General features: G+C 31.2%; 1 protein-coding gene across 1 annotated transcript in view; it reads right to left on the reverse strand.

Moving 5' to 3' along the window:
* Nucleotides 1-1,251: 1,251 nt before the first annotated feature.
* LOC145283900 (pyridine nucleotide-disulfide oxidoreductase domain-containing protein 2-like) overlaps nucleotides 1,252-21,500 on the reverse strand; it is a 94,714-nt gene continuing 74,465 nt past the window's right edge. Inside the window, exons 13-16 of the mRNA XM_080133002.1 lie at nucleotides 9,246-9,400; nucleotides 8,219-8,325; nucleotides 7,839-7,959; nucleotides 1,252-1,465 (exon numbers count right to left, since the gene is read on the reverse strand). Coding sequence (XP_079989128.1) covers nucleotides 1,392-1,465; nucleotides 7,839-7,959; nucleotides 8,219-8,325; nucleotides 9,246-9,400 — 457 coding nt within the window. The 3' untranslated portion in view covers nucleotides 1,252-1,391. The remainder of the gene's footprint in view (nucleotides 1,466-7,838; nucleotides 7,960-8,218; nucleotides 8,326-9,245; nucleotides 9,401-21,500) is intronic.

The following is a 21,500-nucleotide window of genomic DNA, read 5'->3' on the forward strand; positions in this document are numbered from 1 at the left end:
GATGGTTTCGGTATATTCTCTCTTAGCTGTCGCTATTTCTTTTTTACAATTACTTCTAGCTTAATTTTATTTATTGCGGACAATTATCCTCATCTTTTCTTAGTTGTTTCACGACGTTTCAGCCAATTATTCCTCTGGCCTTCATCAGGTTGTAATCGCGACAGATAGGAACTCTGAATCTCCTGAATGCATTCACTGCAATTACTGCCTTCCATAGTTGTTGTCATCTCACCACGTTTTTGGCCAAGTAAGCCTCTGGCCAGCTTTGGGTAAGATTGAAACACCTATCTTCAGACAATATCCACCTGGAACCGTAGAGATTCAACGTCCCTATCAACTGCGCCACGGGCCCCGAAGGGCGATCAAGGTTGAATTTTTGGTCTTATAAATTCATTTATAAATTATAATAAATTCATTATCTGATCTTCCATGGTCGGGTCTGTACCGAATGGCATATTCATTATTTGATTGGATAATAGTCTACAATAAATAAATAAAATTAATAAAAAATACTCATCTCAATAATGAATTCCAATTCAATAATATACTTCTAGATTCTATAAACTTTTGTCTGTTTGTACTGCATTATGCTGGATAAATCTGTGGTATGCATGCTGCCTTTGAGTAATCTCAGCTGGCCAAGTAGAAGTAAATGATTGGAGAGAGTGGGGTTTGCTGTAGAACTTCTGTGTGGGAACATTTGCTTTAATTGCCACTTTGAACCATTCAGTGGTTTCATTTGCGCACTGTTCCGCAGGAAGGGAAAACATGGGCCATCCTTGTACAAAACTGTCCAGGGTAAAGGAAAGAATATTTTTGGCCAATTTTTTTATATTTGTTATCTGAAGGATCGAGGTTTAGAACGATACCAGTTTCGTCACGTTCTGACACGTCTGTCGGAAGTTTTTGAGACATACACACGCACATTTTGTCACATATATATAGATAGATTAAAATTGAACGTGTGAGTAAAATATGGTGACAAAAAAGGAAATTGAAGTAAAAAAAAAAAATTTTATTTTCTTGGGGGTTGTTTTCTTTCTTTTCTTTTTTTTTCTTTTCAAGAGGAGTAGGGGGAGGTACTTTTATCTTCATTTTAATTTTCCAAAATTTTTTTTCTTTTGGGGGGGGGCGGGGTTGTTGTTTTTCTTTTCTTTTTTTTCTTTTCAAGGAGAGTAGGAGGAGGTACTTTTATCTTCATTTTAATTTTCCAAAAATTTTTTTTTTGGGGGGGGGGTCTTCTCTTTTTTCTTTTCAAGGGGAGTAGGGGGGGTACTTTTATCTTCATTTTAATTTTCCAAAAGTTTTTTATTTCTTATTTTTTTTGGGGGGGGTGTTGTTTTTCTTTTCTTTTTTCTTTTCAAGGGGAGTAAGAGGAGGTACTTTTATCTTCATTTTAATTTTCCAAAATTTTTTAAAAGAGTTTCTGCAGCAAGTTTTCCAGGAGTCCCCATCACACCACCACCTATATAAAAGCAAACAAAAGAAAAGTTTGAAATAACAGAGATTTCCATAAGAAAAAGTTTAACAAATTGGACATCGCCATGTTGACTATATTCAGAACGTTGGTCGAAACCTGGAAGCCATTCAGATATGTAATGAAGCACATATCATCCCACATACATCTATTATACAATTCCATATTGCTTACCTGAGTTTGGATTTATTAAATCGCCAACGTTTAACAACTGACTTAGTAAACACCTACAGAATCATTAACCATTTCGTCAACAACAATTTGAAGTATCTTTTTGGTCTCAATGTGTATAACACACGTGAACATGCTTACGAAATAAAAAAAAAAAAAATAGCACAGGTATGATGATTTTCAAGAAAAACAAAACGCTCAGAATTATTAAAGCATAAAACAAACTGTCGTCATCCATTGTTCACAGTCGAAACACTGCATTCTTTAAAATATTCATACTTCCTGAAATTCCTCAAAACTAGACCTAATGCCCCCCCCCTACAAATACACACATATGTATATATCATATGAGAGAACTTGAATGCCTACTGGAGAGAACTTGAATGATAGACACTATCCTCGAATGCCTAAGGTTTCTCTGTACAGAAACAACCTGACATAAGGATACTTTTTTCTACAAGTAAACTCTGATTAAATATTCAAAATCACATAGTATTCACAGCCCAAATAAGATTCTCTTGGTATGGCTAACCAACATTGGCTTTTATGAAGAACTAGCCCGGGTGCCCAGCAGTGCCCAGGTGTATCAAGGTGTGTGTAAGGGGGTTGGTCGAGCAACCAAAGCCCTAAAAAAAAATGAATTAAAACAACTAAAAATAGCAGTGAGTACCCGTGCGAGTGCAAAAAAAAAAAAAATAGGAGTAATCGGCAAGCTTAAACCCATAACATACAAGAAGAAAAGGAGGTGGGAAAAAAGCAAACACCCGCCTTGCGTTCGAAATAACCTGTTTTATGCGACGTTGTTCATGCGAGGCTTAAATGACTTGAAAAAGTGTTGACAAAAAAACGGTCAGTTGATAGTAAAAGAATTAATGTTTTTGGCCAATTTTTGGATATTATTCAGCCGAGAGACTGAGCTTTCAAACGATATTAATTTTGTCAGCGTTGGACGCATGTGTTGAAAGTTTTAGTGAGACATACAAACATACATACACATAAACAGACGTTTGAGATTTATATAATAGACTAGCCTGGGTGCCCGGCATTGCTCGAGTGTTTGGAGGTGTGTGTCGTTAAGCAAAAAAAAAAGAAAAGGAAGTGGTAGTAGGCAGGTTCGAACCCATACCGCAAAAGAGGAAAAGAACATGAAAAAATATTGTGATGTCTTTGCAGTTGCGTCCATCACCAAACCGGAACTAGCAAAGGTTTAAATTAAGGCTAGTCAATCAAAAAGAGGGTATAACTTTCGAAAATATGGGCGAAAAAAAAAACGACTCGTCCTTGTTGACAAGTGTCCAGTTGAGGGTGAAGGAATTAATGTTTTTAGCCAATTTTTCGATATTTGTTGTCCGAAGAAAGTTTTAGGCAGAAATCGCAACTTTATGACATATAAAAATCGATAGAACATTAACTCTATAATAATATATACGAAATCTGCAAGAATTAAAATATCATATTTAAGTGTATTTTACGACCTGGCTATGCCAGGCGTCCCTGCTAGCTTGTATAAATACTTTTGCAGTTTTAACAAAATAGCTACAATAATATCAGAGCATCAACTACACACTAGGAGTTCTCATACAGGTTATTATCAGTGAATAACTGGTGGTGTTCAGTGGAGTTTATGTAACAGCATCCCCAAATTTCCTGTACTCTACACGCACTGTACCAATGTATCGTGTAGTGACAATCTCTTGTGAAGAATATGTATACCATTTGCCGAAAAATAAAAATGATCAAAGACCAAACGACTTGCTTTTAACTTTTTATTTTACTTTTCTTTGTTATTCACAAATCTATGCTTCTTGGACTCTTGCAATCGGACGTGTGTTGTAAAAACAAAGACGGGAATTCATTGGTTGAGATATCGAAGAAGCTAGAGCCGATAGTTTAAGAGCTGTGCATCACAAGGATCAGAAACTGTGATCCAAACTTCTCTGCTCAATTATATTTCATTGAAAGTTGTTAATAAGAGTAAATGTTCATTGCTTTTCATACCAGAAAGAAAATTCCGTGAGAAACATTGGTAATACAGGGTGAGCCAAAAAAAACGGGTCCCAACTCTAATTAGGCCCCGTTTCTTAGTTGTTTTGTCTGAATGAAATGAGGCCCTGTCGGTGGGGCATTAGAATACGCCGACTGCCCCCCCCCTGCAGAGAGTAATAGTCACTCAATGGGGGTCCTGGATATGACCTTAAACTATATCCGATGGTGAGGCCCCAGCTTGCCGGTTCTGGGGAGTGTGGAGCCACCCTTTAATTGCCGTTGCTCCCAGGTCCACTCTGACCCGGAGTGGTAGTACCTGTTAGGGTCCCAACTATGGGTTAAATAGAAACTGACTTGCAAAAAACAAATATATTCTATTAAAAAAAAATTTTCTTCAAAATCACCGGATTCGGCATTAAATAACCTGAAAAGGGTTGATATGCCGTAAAACACAAACAACCAACCAACCAACCGAATGAAATGAAACTTTGGTCATAACTAGTTCATTATATTCAAAACATCACATCAAAACACTAGGGTCTTTGGCCTTTTTTTCTCTTCGTTGACTGTTAAAATGCTCAGAAAAACAATTGAATGTCCTCTGGGGTTTTTTGGGGGGGTCACCCTGTATTTCAACAGATGAGTTGGTTAATAGTGAGCAGATGACACTAACGAGTTCAAGCAGTCTCTCTCTCTCTCTCTCTCTCTCTCTCTCTCTCTCTCTCTCTCTCTCTCTCTCTCTCTCTGTGTGTGTGTGTGTGTGTGTGTGTGTGTGATTGGTAAGCATGAGTATGTGAGCAACATTGTATGATTTGAGGATTGTGGTGCTTAATTAGAGACGTATATTAACATTGTTTGAAATTTTTATCTCAACTGTGTATTGAAAGAAAATCTGTTTTTTAAGGGATTTAAGTGGTTCCCAGAAAAAGTATTTCAAATAAATTCAGAAAGTTTTTTGATTGGTCCCAAATGAAATTTTTTTTATTATTATTAATTCAGGCCTGTGCACGGAAACAAGTTTATGCAATTTTGATTTTGGACATCGAAGGGTAAAATTTGGTGCTGCAGATGCATAACGACTTTTTATCTACCTTGTATGTTATCAATAACGCTATGACAACAGCATATTCTTTTCATTGTTTTGACTCTTGAGTATATATCTGACACAGTTAATCAACCAAGAACCACATCACTATATAAAAACATATAAGATATGAACGGATACACACTCAAGAGTCAAAACAATGAAAAGAATATGCTGTTGTCCTAGCCCTAGTTATCAATATGTCGATAATATGCCATGGTATATTGTTGTCACATCTGGGTTGGTGTATCAGCCATTAGCCTCTCCCTGTCAAAAAAAAGTCCAAAAAAAGAGCATTTAATCTAATAGATGCCACACTATCAAACAAGCCCCATCCTCTGTCTCATCACCACAATGTTCAATCTCTGCGCTTGTTTTATAAGTACTTTGATTCCCCTTCTATGTAAAAACCTCTGACAGTAAGATCTCATCCATTCACTGTACAGGTATTCAGATGTCGGAGGGCTTTCTATTCTAACAGATTCTTTCCTTGAACTGCTAGTATTTGGAATTTCCTTCCTGCTTACTGTCTCCCCGACTATACCAACATACAGAAGTTATGTAATGTGAACAAGTGTCTCGTTGTGCAACACTCCAATTATTTTTTAGTCCCCCGACAAAAAAAAGGTGAACCTGTAAATTCACCCTTGTCCGTTCGTCTGTCCGCATTTTCTCAATAACTACGCCTTGGAATTTTTGGAAATTTTGCGCAAACATTAAACATGATATGAGTAAAAAAAAGTAACAGAACAGATTTTCTGGGAAAACTCTGCTTGACCCCCCCCCCCAGGGGTGCCTTTTTTTTTTTAATTACATTTTCACTCTAAACAAGGCACGTTGCCACTTGGATGTAGGGGGCTACTATCAATGACATAATCTACAGGGGTATATGTGGGGAGTTCGGCAGCAAGATGTTGGTTCACGTTACATTTGAACTTCTACATGTCAGTACAGTTGGGGAAGCAGGAGCCCGGAAGGGAATTCCAAAGTGTAGTGGTTCTGGGAAAGAAACTACTGGAATAGAAGGCTCTCTTACATCTAGTGAAGGGGTGGGATTTAGCTGCTTGCCAGGTTTGTCGGAGGTATTTACATATGTCGAGAATACGTCATGATGTATTGTCGCATCTGGGTTAGTGCATCAGCCATTAGCATCTCTCTGTTGGACAAGGTCTAAAAAAAAAGAGTATTTAATCTAATAGATGCTGCACTAACAAGCTTTGTTAGTCACAGCCAATCAAAGTTTTGACTAAAAAAAAAAAATCAGATTGTGAGAAAAGGAATAATTTAGATTTTCTTATTCTTTTTCATTGTTGAGTTTTGATCTTATCAATGCATTGCATTATTACAAAGTTTTGTTTTTGAACTTGTGATGCTTTTTTCAACGTTGAATTTACATCCATTGTCTTTTTGAAATTAGACTTACGATACCAAGTTTTGCATTTGCTTCACGATTTATATTTTTTACTTAGAATCTATAACGCTTTTCAGTGATTATTTACATCCGCTAAAAAAAAAAATATATTTTTCCTCAAATAAAACGCAAATTGATAAATCGAATTTTCCATATTCGATTTATGATATCAATACTATTTAGATTATCTCCGGCTTAAAATAAAAAAAATAAAAAATGAAATTAAAAAATATATGTAACCATTTTTATTTATACACTAGCGGGGGTACCCGGCGTTGCCCGAGTGTTTGTTTCCGGGACGGGGGGGGGAGTTTAAAAAATGTTATGGTAGGTAAGTAGGAAGGATCAAACCCGGAGTCATGAGTAAAAGTAGGAAAATAAAGTGTGAAAAAAAAAAAAAAAACATCTGCAACGTTAACAGTTCGGCCACCAAGAAAAGTCCATTCCAGTTGTTTAGGAAAAAAAAAAAAAAAAAACGACTACGGTAGGTCGGCGCGAACGTGAAAATATAATGCGAATTGTCCAGCACGCTAACCACTACGCCACAGAGCACTGCAGCTTAGTTTAGTGATTTTAAATAACTTCACATGAAAGAACTACGAAGCCAAACCGGTGTTCTCTTCTCAACTGTTCCTTGTGAACGATCCCCAAACGGTGTTAAGTGGTGGCAGGGGGAGGAGGAATTTATTAGAGAGAAAATATTTTACCACTTCCATTGATCTTAACCGATTTTGGCTGTGACTTCTCAGCAGAAAAAGTATAGAAATCTAAGATTATCGAGGAATTTGAGAAATAATAAGCCTATAACACACCTCAGATATTGTTCTGCCGTTTGTGCATATTATATTTGCATGAAATATCTTGATTTTTAATCCTATTAATGTCAAAATCAGACGGGAAAAAATGAGTTCATTTTATTTATTTATTTATACATAATACAGAGTGGGCCAATAAAATTGTTCCCCTAGAAAAGACGACATGATTCCATTTCCGTTTGTATGAAAACCGGTTTTCCTTTTTTGTTGCAGACCATCTACTAAGTAGCCAGTTGTGTACAAATCCCAAGAGCGATAGTGATGAAAACAAAGTTTCTGGCCACAGTTATGATCTTTAGCCTAGTTTCAAGCGAGGGCCACATCATGCCACCTCACATCTTCAAAATCGGCTTGAAAGTCAACACCAAAGTGTACCTGGATGTGCTGAAGAGTGTAGTGATCCCATGGTGCAATCAGGTGGCCGCTGGCATGTGTGGCAGCAGGATTCAGTGACAGCCCACAAGTCAAAAGAGACGCAGGCTTGGCTTCAGAAAGAGTGCTACGACTTTGTGCCTTTCTCTCACTGCCCCCCTCCTCCTTCGACCTGAACCCACTGGACTACTTCATTTGGTCATACATCAAGAACATCACCAACATGACCTCTCACAACACCAAAGCCAGCCTGATCACCGCCATCTGCCGAGTCGCCAAGCTCTCGACAGTGCTTATGAAAAAGGCATGCTCCCAGTTCTGGACTGGTATTGAGGTGGTGATTGAGGCTGAAGCCGGCTACATTGAATATGTCAGCTCTACTACATAATCAAGTTACATAAATTGATTTTTTTTCAATAAAAGTTTTAAAATAAAGCTGTAGTGTTGTTTTCTTTAGGGCGACAACTTTATCGTTCCACCCTGTACCGGATTAAAAAAAAAAGTAATTTTTTTTCGTCTTACCTGGATGGCTTCCACTACCACAAAGATAGAGACCGGATATTGGCGATTCGTAATTGCTGAGAAGAGATACTGGTCGCATGCTGTAAAGCTGGTCAAGACCCATCGCACCATGGAAGATGTTCTGTGGAATGAAACAATGCAAGGGAGTATATTAGATTTTGATTGCTCGTAGTACTTTTGTACGGTTGTAGCACTTTTGTACGTTTGTAGTACTTTTATACGGTTGTAGCACTTTTGTACGGTTGCTCCAACTGAAGCCTACATTTCGGGTAGCTAACCCTGCCTGCCTCTTTATTTTTCTTGTCTTTGCAGGGATGTCAACTATCTCTCCAGTCGTTAAGAATTAAAAATAGAAAAGAATAAACAAATCGTTCACTTACTCCTCCTGTGAGTCCAAACGTTTCTTCAATGTCAGGTGGGGTCAGCAGATCAAATCCTACAATACTGGCTTTGAATCCAGGGGCATATTTTTCAATGTCATCAAAAACTGAAAGAATTAATAAAAGTTCATTTTTTATATAAATTTAAAATATTCATTCATAAAACAACTAGCGGGGGAGAGGGCACCCGGCTTTACCTGGATGTAAAATACGCTTAAATATGGTATTTTAATTTGTCCAGATTTCGTATATGTTATTATAGAGTCGTGATTTCAAAAGTAAAAAAAAAAAAAGTGTTTCGGTGCCATCAGCTAGAATCGAAACACAATCTTCCTCTGACTCCTCCAGATGATCAGATGTAAACGGGAAGGTACTTTCTTGAAGAAAAAGAGATCTTACTGGCATCAAATAATTTCGGTCAATTACAACATTGTGATTTACTAATAGTCATCTTGGTGACTGTAGTTCCAGCTAATCTGAGATCATCAACACGTTTCTTATGGAGATTCAACTGACAAAAAGCTTTATAGTTAATTAGTCGTTCTTTTACATTTGCTATCATCTTACAAAGTTTAATGATCCACACCTAATTGCGTGAGAATTGAATAGTAACATATTCCAGTATTTTAAATTATATAATATAATGCAGGATGGCATATACACACACACACACATATATATACTAACACGGGGGGGGGGGGGGCTTTGCCCAGCTCTGCCCAGCTTTGCTCGGCCGTAAAATACGCTTAAATATGATATTTTAATTTTTCCAGATTTCATATATATTATTATAGAGTCATGATTTCAAAAGTAAACAAAAAGTATTCAGGTGCCATCTGCTAAAATCGAAACCGAAACTGTAGCATTTTAAAGCTGGTGACGTTACCACTGTACCAATGTGACAAACATACAAACTGATTAAAAATTAAAAATTAAAAATGAACTAAGATAAATGCAGCCAATGTTTAACAATACCTATTCTCTTCAAAACTGTATCGATATATAAAGTGTCTTATTTTTATCTCACCTGTGTTGGCATACTTGAGTTTTGTTATCTGGTCCCAACAGAGGTCGCCTTTGAGCTCGTAAGGTGTGTATTGAGTGAATAGCAAGACGACGTGGCATCCGGGTGGAGCCAATGTTGGATCCAGACTTGATGGGATTGTCATTTCAATTATTGGGCTTAAAATAAAACAAATAAATAAATAAAAAAAAAATATTGAATGAAATCTTAATGGAGACCATTTTGGAAATAAATATTTTTTAAGATAAAATTTTAAAAAATACGATCCAATTTACATTCTCGAAAAGTATAGAATCTGTGCTTGTTTCTTTTAAAATTTAAGAAATAAAAAACAGATTTCATTTACTTGTAATTTATATTTCCCTTCTAAAATGTAGAAGTGAAAATAAAATAGACTTTTAATGTTTCTGCAATTAACAACCAAATTTGTTCTAATTTATTTTTTTATTTCGGACTATTATTCTCATCTTTATTAGTTGTTGTTTTTCATCTTTTATTGGTTTGTTTTATTCACAACGTTTCGGCCAACTATTCCTCTGGCCTTCGTCAGGTGGTAACCGCGACGGATAGGAACTTCGAATCTCCTAACTATAACAAACCAATAAAAGATGAAAAACAACAACTAATAATGATGAGAATAATAGTCCGAAATAAAAAATAAATTAATATATATAATGCTCATCTCAAAAATGAATTCCAATTAAGGAATAATACAAATTTGTTCTGGTCAAAAATATCTTGGAAGTTAATTTATAGTATTTACATAGTTTTTATTCAATATTTAGATGATGGTATTTCATTAGATGTGAGGAAAGGGATGTAGGAAATTTTAAATACGAGTGTTTGAAAGGTCAAGGTGTTGGGGGGCGTTAAGGTTAAACGCCTGCGTTTGTAAAAAGGTGCGATGTTTTGTAAATTTGGTCAGATCGATAGCGCGACATTTCTTTTAAAATTCTAAATTAAAACTGACTGTAACAAGATGTTATAAGTTACCTCCCTTGGTAGATTTATCGGCGCTGTTTTACAGGGTGTCACTGTGCGGAGGGAGACAACTCTCATTTACTAAAAGATTCGTTCATTTTTTTCATCTTATAATTTAGGACGCGATTTTTGGGTTTGTATTACTGTACACATAGATTCGAAAAAGTTGTCAAAAAACAAATATATAACAAATAAATGTTATCAAAGGCAAGATAAGTTACTTTTGTACCAAACTGGATATATTTTTCGTGTTTTTATTCAATGTAACATGTTTATTCAGCTCGAAAAGCATACAGTGTTTACCGATGTATTCGAAAATTCAAGATGGTGTCTGATTCTCTCTTTAACACGGTAAGTTTGGGAAAAGGTGTTATAAATAAAAAACCGGATAAAATACTGTTAAAAACTCACTCAATATATGTTACCGTGACATAGGTTGACATATATTCGGCGGGTTTTTAATAGTATTTTGTATAGTTTTTTATTTATAACACCTTTTCCCAAACTTACCGTGTTAAAGAGAGAATCAGACGCCATCTTGAATTTTCCAATCCATCGGTAAACACTGTATGTTTTTCGAGCTGAATAAATATGTTACATTGAATAAAAACACGAAAAATATATCCAGTTTGGTAAAAAAAAGTAACTTATCTTGCCTTTGATAACATTTATTTGCTATATATTTGTTTTTTGACAACTTTTTCGAATCTATGTGTACAGTAATACAAACCCCGAATTTTTTATTAAATCAAAACATTAAAAAAAAAAAAAAAAAAAAAAGCTGCGACGATTTTTTTTTAATTTAACAAAGTTGATAACATTAATAATACAAAATGCAGTTTTCACGCGACTTTTAAGAGAATCGTTTTTGTTTTTATATCATAATTTACAAACGTTGCTAAAAACCAACGAATTAATTACACAATGTTTTCATTAGATGAAAACATTTTTAAAAAATAAAGCTGCGGCAACTTTTTTTTTTTATTAAAATGTAAATGTTGTGGTAAAGTTTTAAAAAAACAGCCTTTAACCTTAAAAATACAAAGGATGAAACTCTTAAAGATGCGGCGACTTTTTTTTTTTTTTTTTTTTTTTTTTACTGTAACAATGAAAATGTGACGGTAGTCGTGGAGGAATCGTAAACAAAGTTGAGAATGTTAATAATACAAAACGCAATCTTTACCCAACTATTAAGAGAAAACCAACGAACCAATGATATTTTATTGTTTAATTTTATTATTTATTAACTTTTTTCTTTTTTTTTTCTTTTTTTTTTTTTTACTGTAACAAAGCTTTCTTTTTTCTTTTTCTTTTTCTTTTTTTTACAAAGGAGTCACCACTTATCAAGACCCGGGGGCCACTCGAGGATAATGGTGCATGGGTATACATTAGTCAATGAGATTATAGCGTAGTAATCATAAGTAGTGGAGATTTTGTAAATTGGATTAATTAGATGGACGGTTTATCAAGAACTTGTTTACATTGGACTTGAAGACAATCAAATTGTAGTCAGCTGGAAAGCAGGCAATCGGAAGAGAGTTCCACAGGTGTGCAGTTCTAAGAAAGAAGCTTTGTTCATGGAATCTACGTTTAGGTTTAGGCACAGATAAAGAGTGTGGGAAATTATTGATAGTGGTTTTGAATAGACGAATGTTTTTCATGAAAGTTTGGCGAGGGGGAACCATAGATTGAAGCTCAGCTGAGCATTTGCCATGAAAATAACGATAAAGCAGAAGCAGACTCGCAACGTATTTTCTGTGGGAAAGAGGTTGCAGGGAAGAGAAAAAGGCACCCCCCCCCACTAAGCTATGAAGTTTATTTTGAACTCTGTCAAGGCATGATAAGCTGCTTCTAGTAGTTCCTGTCCAGATGTGGCAACAGTACTCCATCGTTAGTCATATCTGGCTCTTATATAGGTAGAGAATTGTATCAGCAGTGGGATATCTACTGAAGCGGTAGAAGGATCCCACCATTTTTCCAGCAGCCTTAGCAACGGATTTGATGCATGTGTTCCATTTTAGATCAGGGGTAAAGGTCAAGCCCAGAACCTTGTCAAAACATGAAGCCTCCCTAAGAGGAGAGCCCTCCATTTCAATTGATGCCAGGTGGGGATCAGAGCGGTGATGATGTAAAGATAAAAGCTTGGTTTTGGATCCATTAAAAGTAATCAGCCACCTCTTCCCTCATTGTACCACGCGCTCAAGATCAGAGGAGAGAGAATCAGAGAGAACCTTGTCATTTACAGCTTTTGATGTGTTGCCATAGATGGTAGTGTCATCAGCATAAATGTCAACAGATGATCTAAGTACGTGTTTTGGGAGATCATTGATGTAGATCAGGAAGAGAGTTGGGCCCAGGATGGACCCCTGAGGGACTCCAGCATTAATACTGTGAGCTTCTGATTTCTGCCCATCAACTACTACTCTTATGAACCTTTCTGACAGAAATGATTTAATAATTGAGAAAACATTTCCAGCTATACCATAGCTCGATATGTTATGAAGTAAACCTTTATGCCATACCCTATCAAGTGCTTTTGATATGTCAAACCACCATCAATAATTTTCCCCACTCCTTATCTGTGCCTAAATCAAAACGTAGATTCCATGAACAAAGCTTCTTTCTTAGAACTGCACGCCTGTGGAACTCCGCTTGCCAGTTTCCCTCCCGACTTCAACCTGGATGTCTTCAAGTCCAACACAAACAAATTCCTGATGAACCGCCCTCTTAAGTAATGACACTTTATCAATTCTCCAATACTATTACTACACTATCCCATTGATTACTGTACACACAATAACCCTTATCCCCGAGTGGCCCTTGGGCCTTGATAAGTGGTGAACTCCATGTAAAAAAAAAAATGTCAAGAGCAATTGCCTTAGAAAGGAAGCCTCCATAAAGAGATTCACTAATTCTATGAGATATAACCGTTAGCACATCTGCTGTAGATCTAGCAGAACGGAAACCTTATTGCATGTCACTAAGAAGATAGCTTATAATATTAATAACACCAACATCTCATTTTTAACATTACAAAAAAAATGAAAATGCAACAATAGTTGTAGAGGAATCGTAAACAAAGTTAATAACATTAATAATTTTAAAAAATGTAAGTTTTTACAATTTTTTTCTACATTTTTTACGACTTAGTAAGAAATTAAATGCGACAATAGGAAATTATAATTTTTTTCAAACAAAACTTTTTACTAAAACAAGGATGAAAATATTTAAAAAAAAAAAAAAAGCTGTGACTTTTTTTTTTACTGAATAAAGCTGTTAATATTAATAATATTTAACAAAAATAAAAAATAAAAGTTGCCGCAGCTTCTTTTTTAAATGTTTTCATCTAATGCAAATTTCGTTGGTTCATTGGCTTAGCATTGTAAATTACGATATAAAAACAAAAACGATTCTCTTAATAGTCGCGTAAAAACTACATTTTGTATTATTAATGTTATCAACTTTGTGACATTTTCAAAAAAATGCGCAGCTTTTTTTTTTTTTTTAATGTTTTGATTTAATAAAAAAATATCACGTCCTAAATTATGAGATGAAAAAAAATGAACGAATCTTTTAGTAAACGGGAGTTGTCTCCCTTTTCACAGTGACACACTGCAAAACAGTACCGATTTATCTCCCTTGTATATGAACTGTTGAGCGTTAAAAAAAAATGTTAATAGCTAGTTGTGTTTCGTCGGGTCCCTGTAATTTTTATGCCCCCACGTGGTGACCGCTGCTACTACATTTTAGAGCGGGAAGGAAAGAACCAGAAACGCGTTCGTTCATATCAAATACTTTATTTAGACTCCCCCTGATATTAATCAAGGGCAAGTAACTCTTTATTATTACACAAGTTGTTCATTGTAGATATAGATTGTTGTATGTTTGTTCATAAGAGCAAAATATCTGTATATGAATGTTATGAAAAGGCCACGGGTGTTCTTTTATATTTATTGCTATACTTTCAGTTCATCTGCAGTTAGCTGCTCAGAGTCGACACATCGATTTTTTTAAATATGTGGTTCTAAGCAAAAATAACATTATTTACTTAATTGTCATGTTGAAAATCTCAAAATTACTAAATTTCATCGAGTAAAGGGTGGAATGATAAAAGCGTCGCTCAAACGAAAACAACACGACGGTGCTATTTTAAAATTTGTCTTTGTTCTAAGGGAGACAACTCTCTTTTACTAAGAGATTCGTTCATTTTTTTTTTTTTTTTTCATCTCTGTGGGAACATGATGAGAATTAGCAGCGAACCGGATGTTAACGCATCCACCATGAGAGACAAAATGAAAAATCGTCTCTTGCACATGGTCCACGCATCGCTTCCGCTTGGGAAGAAAAAATAAGATAACCACAAAATAATTATCGACCAATGGCAGAGTTCCGCGCCTAAAATAAACATCTCAAATATCACAGTCACTGGTAGCCGGTTTGCCACTATAAAACGAGGGTGTTTGAGGGAACAAGAAAAAAAAAGAAAAGGAGATTCGCCCTGCTGCGTCAGTGAACGCACGGACGGATTCTCCCACCCGACCTAAGGAGATGAAGAAGAAAAAGAAGTAAGGCACCAGTGAACTGAAGTCGACTACGCTCTCATGTTATGGGCCAAACGCCTTCAATTCTAAACAATGCCTAACTCACACAAACCAAGGAAGAGAGGAGGAAAAAGAAGACGAAGACGCCGGGCTGCTAGCGCTGATGAAAGGAGTCACTCGCTTTCCAGTTACAAGCCAGGACACGCATCACCGACAGCAGGATGACCGGCCTGCCCTAACCCTCTCCATCGTCCAAAAGATAAGTTACATTTTACGAACATTCATTCCTTGTCAATTCCTTGTCAATTCATACATACCTACAAACAGTTTACGAACATTCATTCCTTGTTAATTCATACATACCTACAAACATATTACGAAAACTTGTTCTCATCAAAGGGAAATGGAATCATATCGTCTTTTCTAGGGCAACAATTTTATCGTTCCACCCTGTAGAACAACTACTGTTGTGTTTTTAGTAAAGAAAAAATATCTATCCCTATAGACAACAAATATTGGAAGCCATTAAAGTAGTGAAAATGGAAATAAGTATGCTCCCTGTATTCACAATCTTCACAGTATTTACATCTAGGGAAAATGCAATTTCCCTTAATTTTCTGTAAAAAATTACTTTTAACTATGAATAATTTACTACTGGATTAATTTTCGTAATTTTTGTGATTTTTTGGATATATTACTATTTTCGACATGGTAATTAAGTAAGTACTGTGTTTTTTTAAATATTAAAGATAACAGGTATTGAATATAAGTATTGAAGGTGATAAGTATTAAAGATAATCAGTATTATAGATCAGTGTTAAAGTTGACTGGTATAAAGATACTAACTATTAAAGATGATAATTATTGAAAATGATAATTATTGAAAATAATAATTATTGAATATGAAAAATATTGAAGATGACACAATTATTAAAGATGATGAGTCTTAAAAATGATAAGTATTGAATATGATAGGTATTGAATATGTTAGGTATTTAATATGTTAGGTATTTAATATAATAGGTATTGAATATGATAGGTATTTAATATGATAGGTATTTAATATAATAGGTATTGATTATGATAGGTATTTAATATGATACGTATTAAATATGATAGGTATATAATATGATAGGTAATTAATATAAGTATTGAATATGATAGGTATTTAATATGATAGGTATTAAATATAATAGGTATTGATTATGATAGGTATTTAATATAATAGGTACTTAATATAATAGGTATTGATTATGATAGGTATTTAATATAATAGGTATTTAATATGATAGGTATTAAATATAATAGGTATTTAATATGATAGGTATTGATTATGATAGGTATTTAATATGATAGGTATTTAATATGATAGGTGTTGATTACGATAGGTATTTAATATGATAGGTATTTAATATAATAGGTATTGAATATGATAGATATTTAATATAATAGGTATTTAATATAATAGGTATTTAATATGATAGGTATTGATTATGATAGGTATTTAATATGATAGGTATTGATCATGATAGGTATTTAATATGATAGGTATTTAATATGATAGGTGTTGAATATGATAGGTATTTAATATAATAGGTATTTAATATAATAGGTATTGATTATGATAGGTATTTAATATGATAGGTATTTAATATAATAGAAATTTAATATAATAGGTATTTAATATGATAGGTATTGATTATGATAGGTATTTAATATGATAGGTATTTGATATGATAGGTATTTAATATAATATGTATTTACTTTATTAGGTATTAAATATGATAGGTATTGAATATGATAGGTATTTAATATGATAGGTATTTAATATAATAGTTATTTAATATAATAGGTATTTAATATGATAGGTATTGAATATGATAGGTATTTAATATGATAGGTATTTAATATGATAGGTGTTGCTTATGATAGGTATTTAATATGATAGGTATTTAATATGATAGGTATTGAATATGATAGGTATTTGATATGATAGGTATTGAATATGATAGGTATTTAATATAATAGGTATTGAATATGATAGGTATTTAATATAATAGGTATTTAATTTAATATGTATTTAATCTGATAGGTATTGAATATGATAGATATTTAATATGATAGGTATTCAATATGAACGGGTATTTAATATGACAGGTATTCAATATGATAGGTATTTAATATGATAGGTATTTAATATGATAGGTATTAAATATGATAGGTATTTAATATGATAGGTATTGAATATGATAGGTATTTAATATAATAGGTATTGAATATGATAGGTATTTAATATAATAGGTATTTAATTTAATAGGTATTGAATATGATAGGTATTTAATATAATAGGTATTCAATATGACAGGTATTAAATATGATAGGTATTGAATATGATAGGTATTGAATATGATAGGTATTAAATATGATAGGTATTTAATATGTTAGGTATTTAATATAATAGGTATTGAATATGATAGGTATTTAATATGATAGGTATTTAATATAATAGGTATTGATTATGATAGGTATTTAATATGATACGTATTAAATATGATAGGTATATAATATGATAGGTAATTAATATAAGTATTGAATATGATAGGTATTTAATATGATAGGTATTAAATATAATAGGTATTGATTATGATAGGTATTAAATATAATAGGTACTTAATATAATAGGTATTGATTATGATAGGTATTTAATATAATAGGTATTTAATATGATAGGTATTAAATATAATAGGTATTTAATATGATAGGTATTGATTATGATAGGTATTTAATATGATAGGTATTTAATATGATAGGTGTTGATTACGATAGGTATTTAATATGATAGGTATTTAATATAATAGGTATTGAATATGATAGATATTTAATATAATAGGTATTTAATATAATAGGTATTTAATATGATAGGTATTGATTATGATAGGTATTTAATATGATAGGTATTGATCATGATAGGTATTTAATATGATAGGTATTTAATATGATAGGTGTTGAATATGATAGGTATTTAATATAATAGGTATTTAATATAATAGGTATTGATTATGATAGGTATTTAATATGATAGGTATTTAATATAATAGATATTTAATATAATAGGTATTTAATATGATAGGTATTGATTATGATAGGTATTTAATATGATAGGTATTTGATATGATAGGTATTTAATATAATATGTATTTACTTTATTAGGTATTAAATATGATAGGTATTGAATATGATAGGTATTTAATATGATAGGTATTTAATATAATAGTTATTTAATATAATAGGTATTTAATATGATAGGTATTGAATATGATAGGTATTTAATATGATAGGTATTCAATATGACAGGTATTTAATATGACAGGTATTTAATATGATAGGTATTTAATATGATAGGTATTTAATATGATAGGTGTTGATTATGATAGGTATTTAATATGATAGGTATTTAATATGATAGGTATTGAATATGATAGGTATGTAATATGATAGGTATTTAATATGATAGGTATTAAATATGATAGGTATTTAATATGATAGGTATTGAATATGATAGGTATTTAATATAATAGGTATTGAATATGATAGGTATTTAATATAATAGGTATTTAATTTAATATGTATTTAATCTGATAGGTATTGAATATGATAGGTATTTAATATGATAGGTATTCAATATGACAGGTATTTAATATGACAGGTATTCAATATGATAGGTATTTAATATGATAGGTATTTAATATGATAGGTATTAAATATGATATGTATTTAATATGATAGGTATTTAATATGATAGGTATTTATATGATAGGTATTTAATATAATAGGTATTTAATTTAATAGGTATTGAATATGATAGGTATTTAATATAATAGGTATTCAATATGACAGGTATTAAATATGATAGGTATTGAATATGATAGGTATTGAATATGATAGGTATTAAATATGATAGGTATTTAATATGATAGGTATTAAATATGATAGGTATTGAATATGATAGGTATTTAATATGATAGGTATTGAAGATATTAGATATTGCAGATAATAAGTATTGATTATAGTTATTGAAAATGATAAGGATTGAAAATTATAGGTATTGAAAATGATAGGGATTGAAAATTATAGGAATTGAAGATGATAGGTTTGTAGATTGTAGTGATTACACATATTATTATGAGTATTTGGGCAATTAATCAGAATTTGGAACGCGAAATACCAAAACTTTTTCGGTTATCGGAATCAGAAAAAATTGTGCTAATTTTGCAATGCTAAAAACAATTCTTTTAATTGTTTTTTTTTAATTTAATTTTCCATTGCTTCTACCAATGATAAAAGTTTATTGATTTTAATCTACTAGTAAAACTAAATCTATGTATCACCCCATTGCAAGTGGATTTTTTTACATTTGGACATATTATATGGGTTTTACTATAATCCGAAAATAAAAAAATAAAAAACAATTAAATAGCTAAATATTAAGAGGTTTTGAAAGAATTGGAATCGATAATTGTATTGGAATTGGAAAAATATTGGAATTATCTCATCACTAATTGATATACTTGAAAAATATTTAACTTTTGAACTCAGGTTCGCTTGTTTAAATCAGAAAAAGTGAGTTTGCAAAACCAGTTTGTTTTTTTTAATTTATATATCTATAAAATTGAGAATGTGTGTGTGTGTGTGTGTGTGTGTGTGTGTGTGTGTGTGTGTGTGTGTGTGTGTGTGTGTGTGTGTGTGTGTGTGTGTGTGAGGCCACTTCTCAACCTATATAATCAACAAATTTTTTTATCTATAGATTTGAAATTTGGTATATAGGGTATTCATACATGTGTAAAACTTTTTAATCGGTTCCCATCCGGAAAAAGGGCTGCTAAGGAATGAAAATTGAAAAATTGGTATGTGGAGGTAATCATATTTTCATTTGTTTGCTAACTGTTTCATGATTGCGCGTGCATAAATCGTTCACATTCCAGATTCCTTATGTTGAGAATAAATAGGTTTGACAATACTTTACAAAGACCGTGGCAAGTTGGCTTAATGGTTATTGTACTTGACTTTTTAGGTTATTTATGTATATTATGTATTTAGGTTTTGGTTTCAGATCTAGTATTTTTTTTTCTTTTTTACTTACAAGAAGTGAACTGTTTAGAAAAAAACATAATACTCGCATGCACATGTGTCAGTTTGTTTTTGTTTTTTTACTTAATTTTTTTTAAAGAAATTTAACGTTACATTTAATACTAATTAATACATTTAATACTAATTAATACATTTAATACTAATAATTACATTTAATACTAATTAAAACATTTAATACTAATTAATACATTTAATACTAATAATTGCATTTAATACTAATTAATACATTTAATACTAATTAATACATTTAATACTAATTAATACATTTAATACCAATTAATACATTTAATACTAATTAATACATTTAATACTAATTAATACATTTAATACTAATAATTACATTTAATACTAATTAATACATTTAATATTAATTAATACATTTAATACTAATTAATACATTTAATACCAATTAATACATTTAATACTAATTAATACATTTAATACTAATTAATACATTTAATACTAATTAATACATTTCATACTAATAAATACATTTAATACTAATAATTACATTTCATACTAATTAATACATTTAATACCAATTAATACATTTAATACTAATTAATACATTTAATACTAATTAATACATTTAATACCAATTAATACATTTAATACTAATTAATACATTTAATACTAATTAATACATTTAATACCAATTAATACATTTAATACTAATTAATACATTTAATACTAATTAATACATTTAATACTAATAATTACATTTAATACTAATAATTACATTTAATACTAATTAATACATTTAATACTAATTAATACATTTAATACCAATTGATACATTTAATACTAATTAATACATTTAATACTAATTAATACATTTAATACTAATTAATACATTTAATACCAATTGATACATTTAATACTAATTAATACATTTAATACTAATTAATACATTTAATACTAATTAATACATTTAATACCAATTGATACATTTAATACCAATTGATACATTTAATACTAATTAATACATTTAATACTAATTAATACATTTAATACTAATAATTACATTTAATACTAATTAATACATTTAATACTAATTAATACATTTCATACTAATAAATACATTTAATATTAATTAATACATTTAATACTAATTAATACATTTAATACCAATTGATACATTTAATACCAATTAATACATTTAATACCAATTGATACATTTAATACTAATTAATACATTTAATACTAATTAATACATTTAATACCAATTAATACATTTAATACTAATTAATACATTTAATACCAATTAATACATTTAATACTAATTAATACATTTAATACTAATTAATACATTTAATACTAATTAATACATTTAATACCAATTAATACATTTAATACTAATTAATACATTTAATACTAATTAATACATTTAATACTAATTAATACATTTAATACCAATTAATACATTTAATACCAATTAATACATTTAATACTAATTAATACATTTAATACTAATTAATACATTTAATACTAATTAATACATTTAATACCAATTAATACATTTAATACCAATTAATACATTTAATACTAATTAATACATTTAATACTAATTAATACATTTAATACTAAT

This window comes from Euprymna scolopes, chromosome 8, assembly GCF_053919585.1.
Source record: "Euprymna scolopes isolate OS-2025 chromosome 8, ASM5391958v1, whole genome shotgun sequence".
Classification (NCBI taxonomy): Eukaryota; Metazoa; Mollusca; class Cephalopoda; order Sepiida; family Sepiolidae; genus Euprymna; species Euprymna scolopes.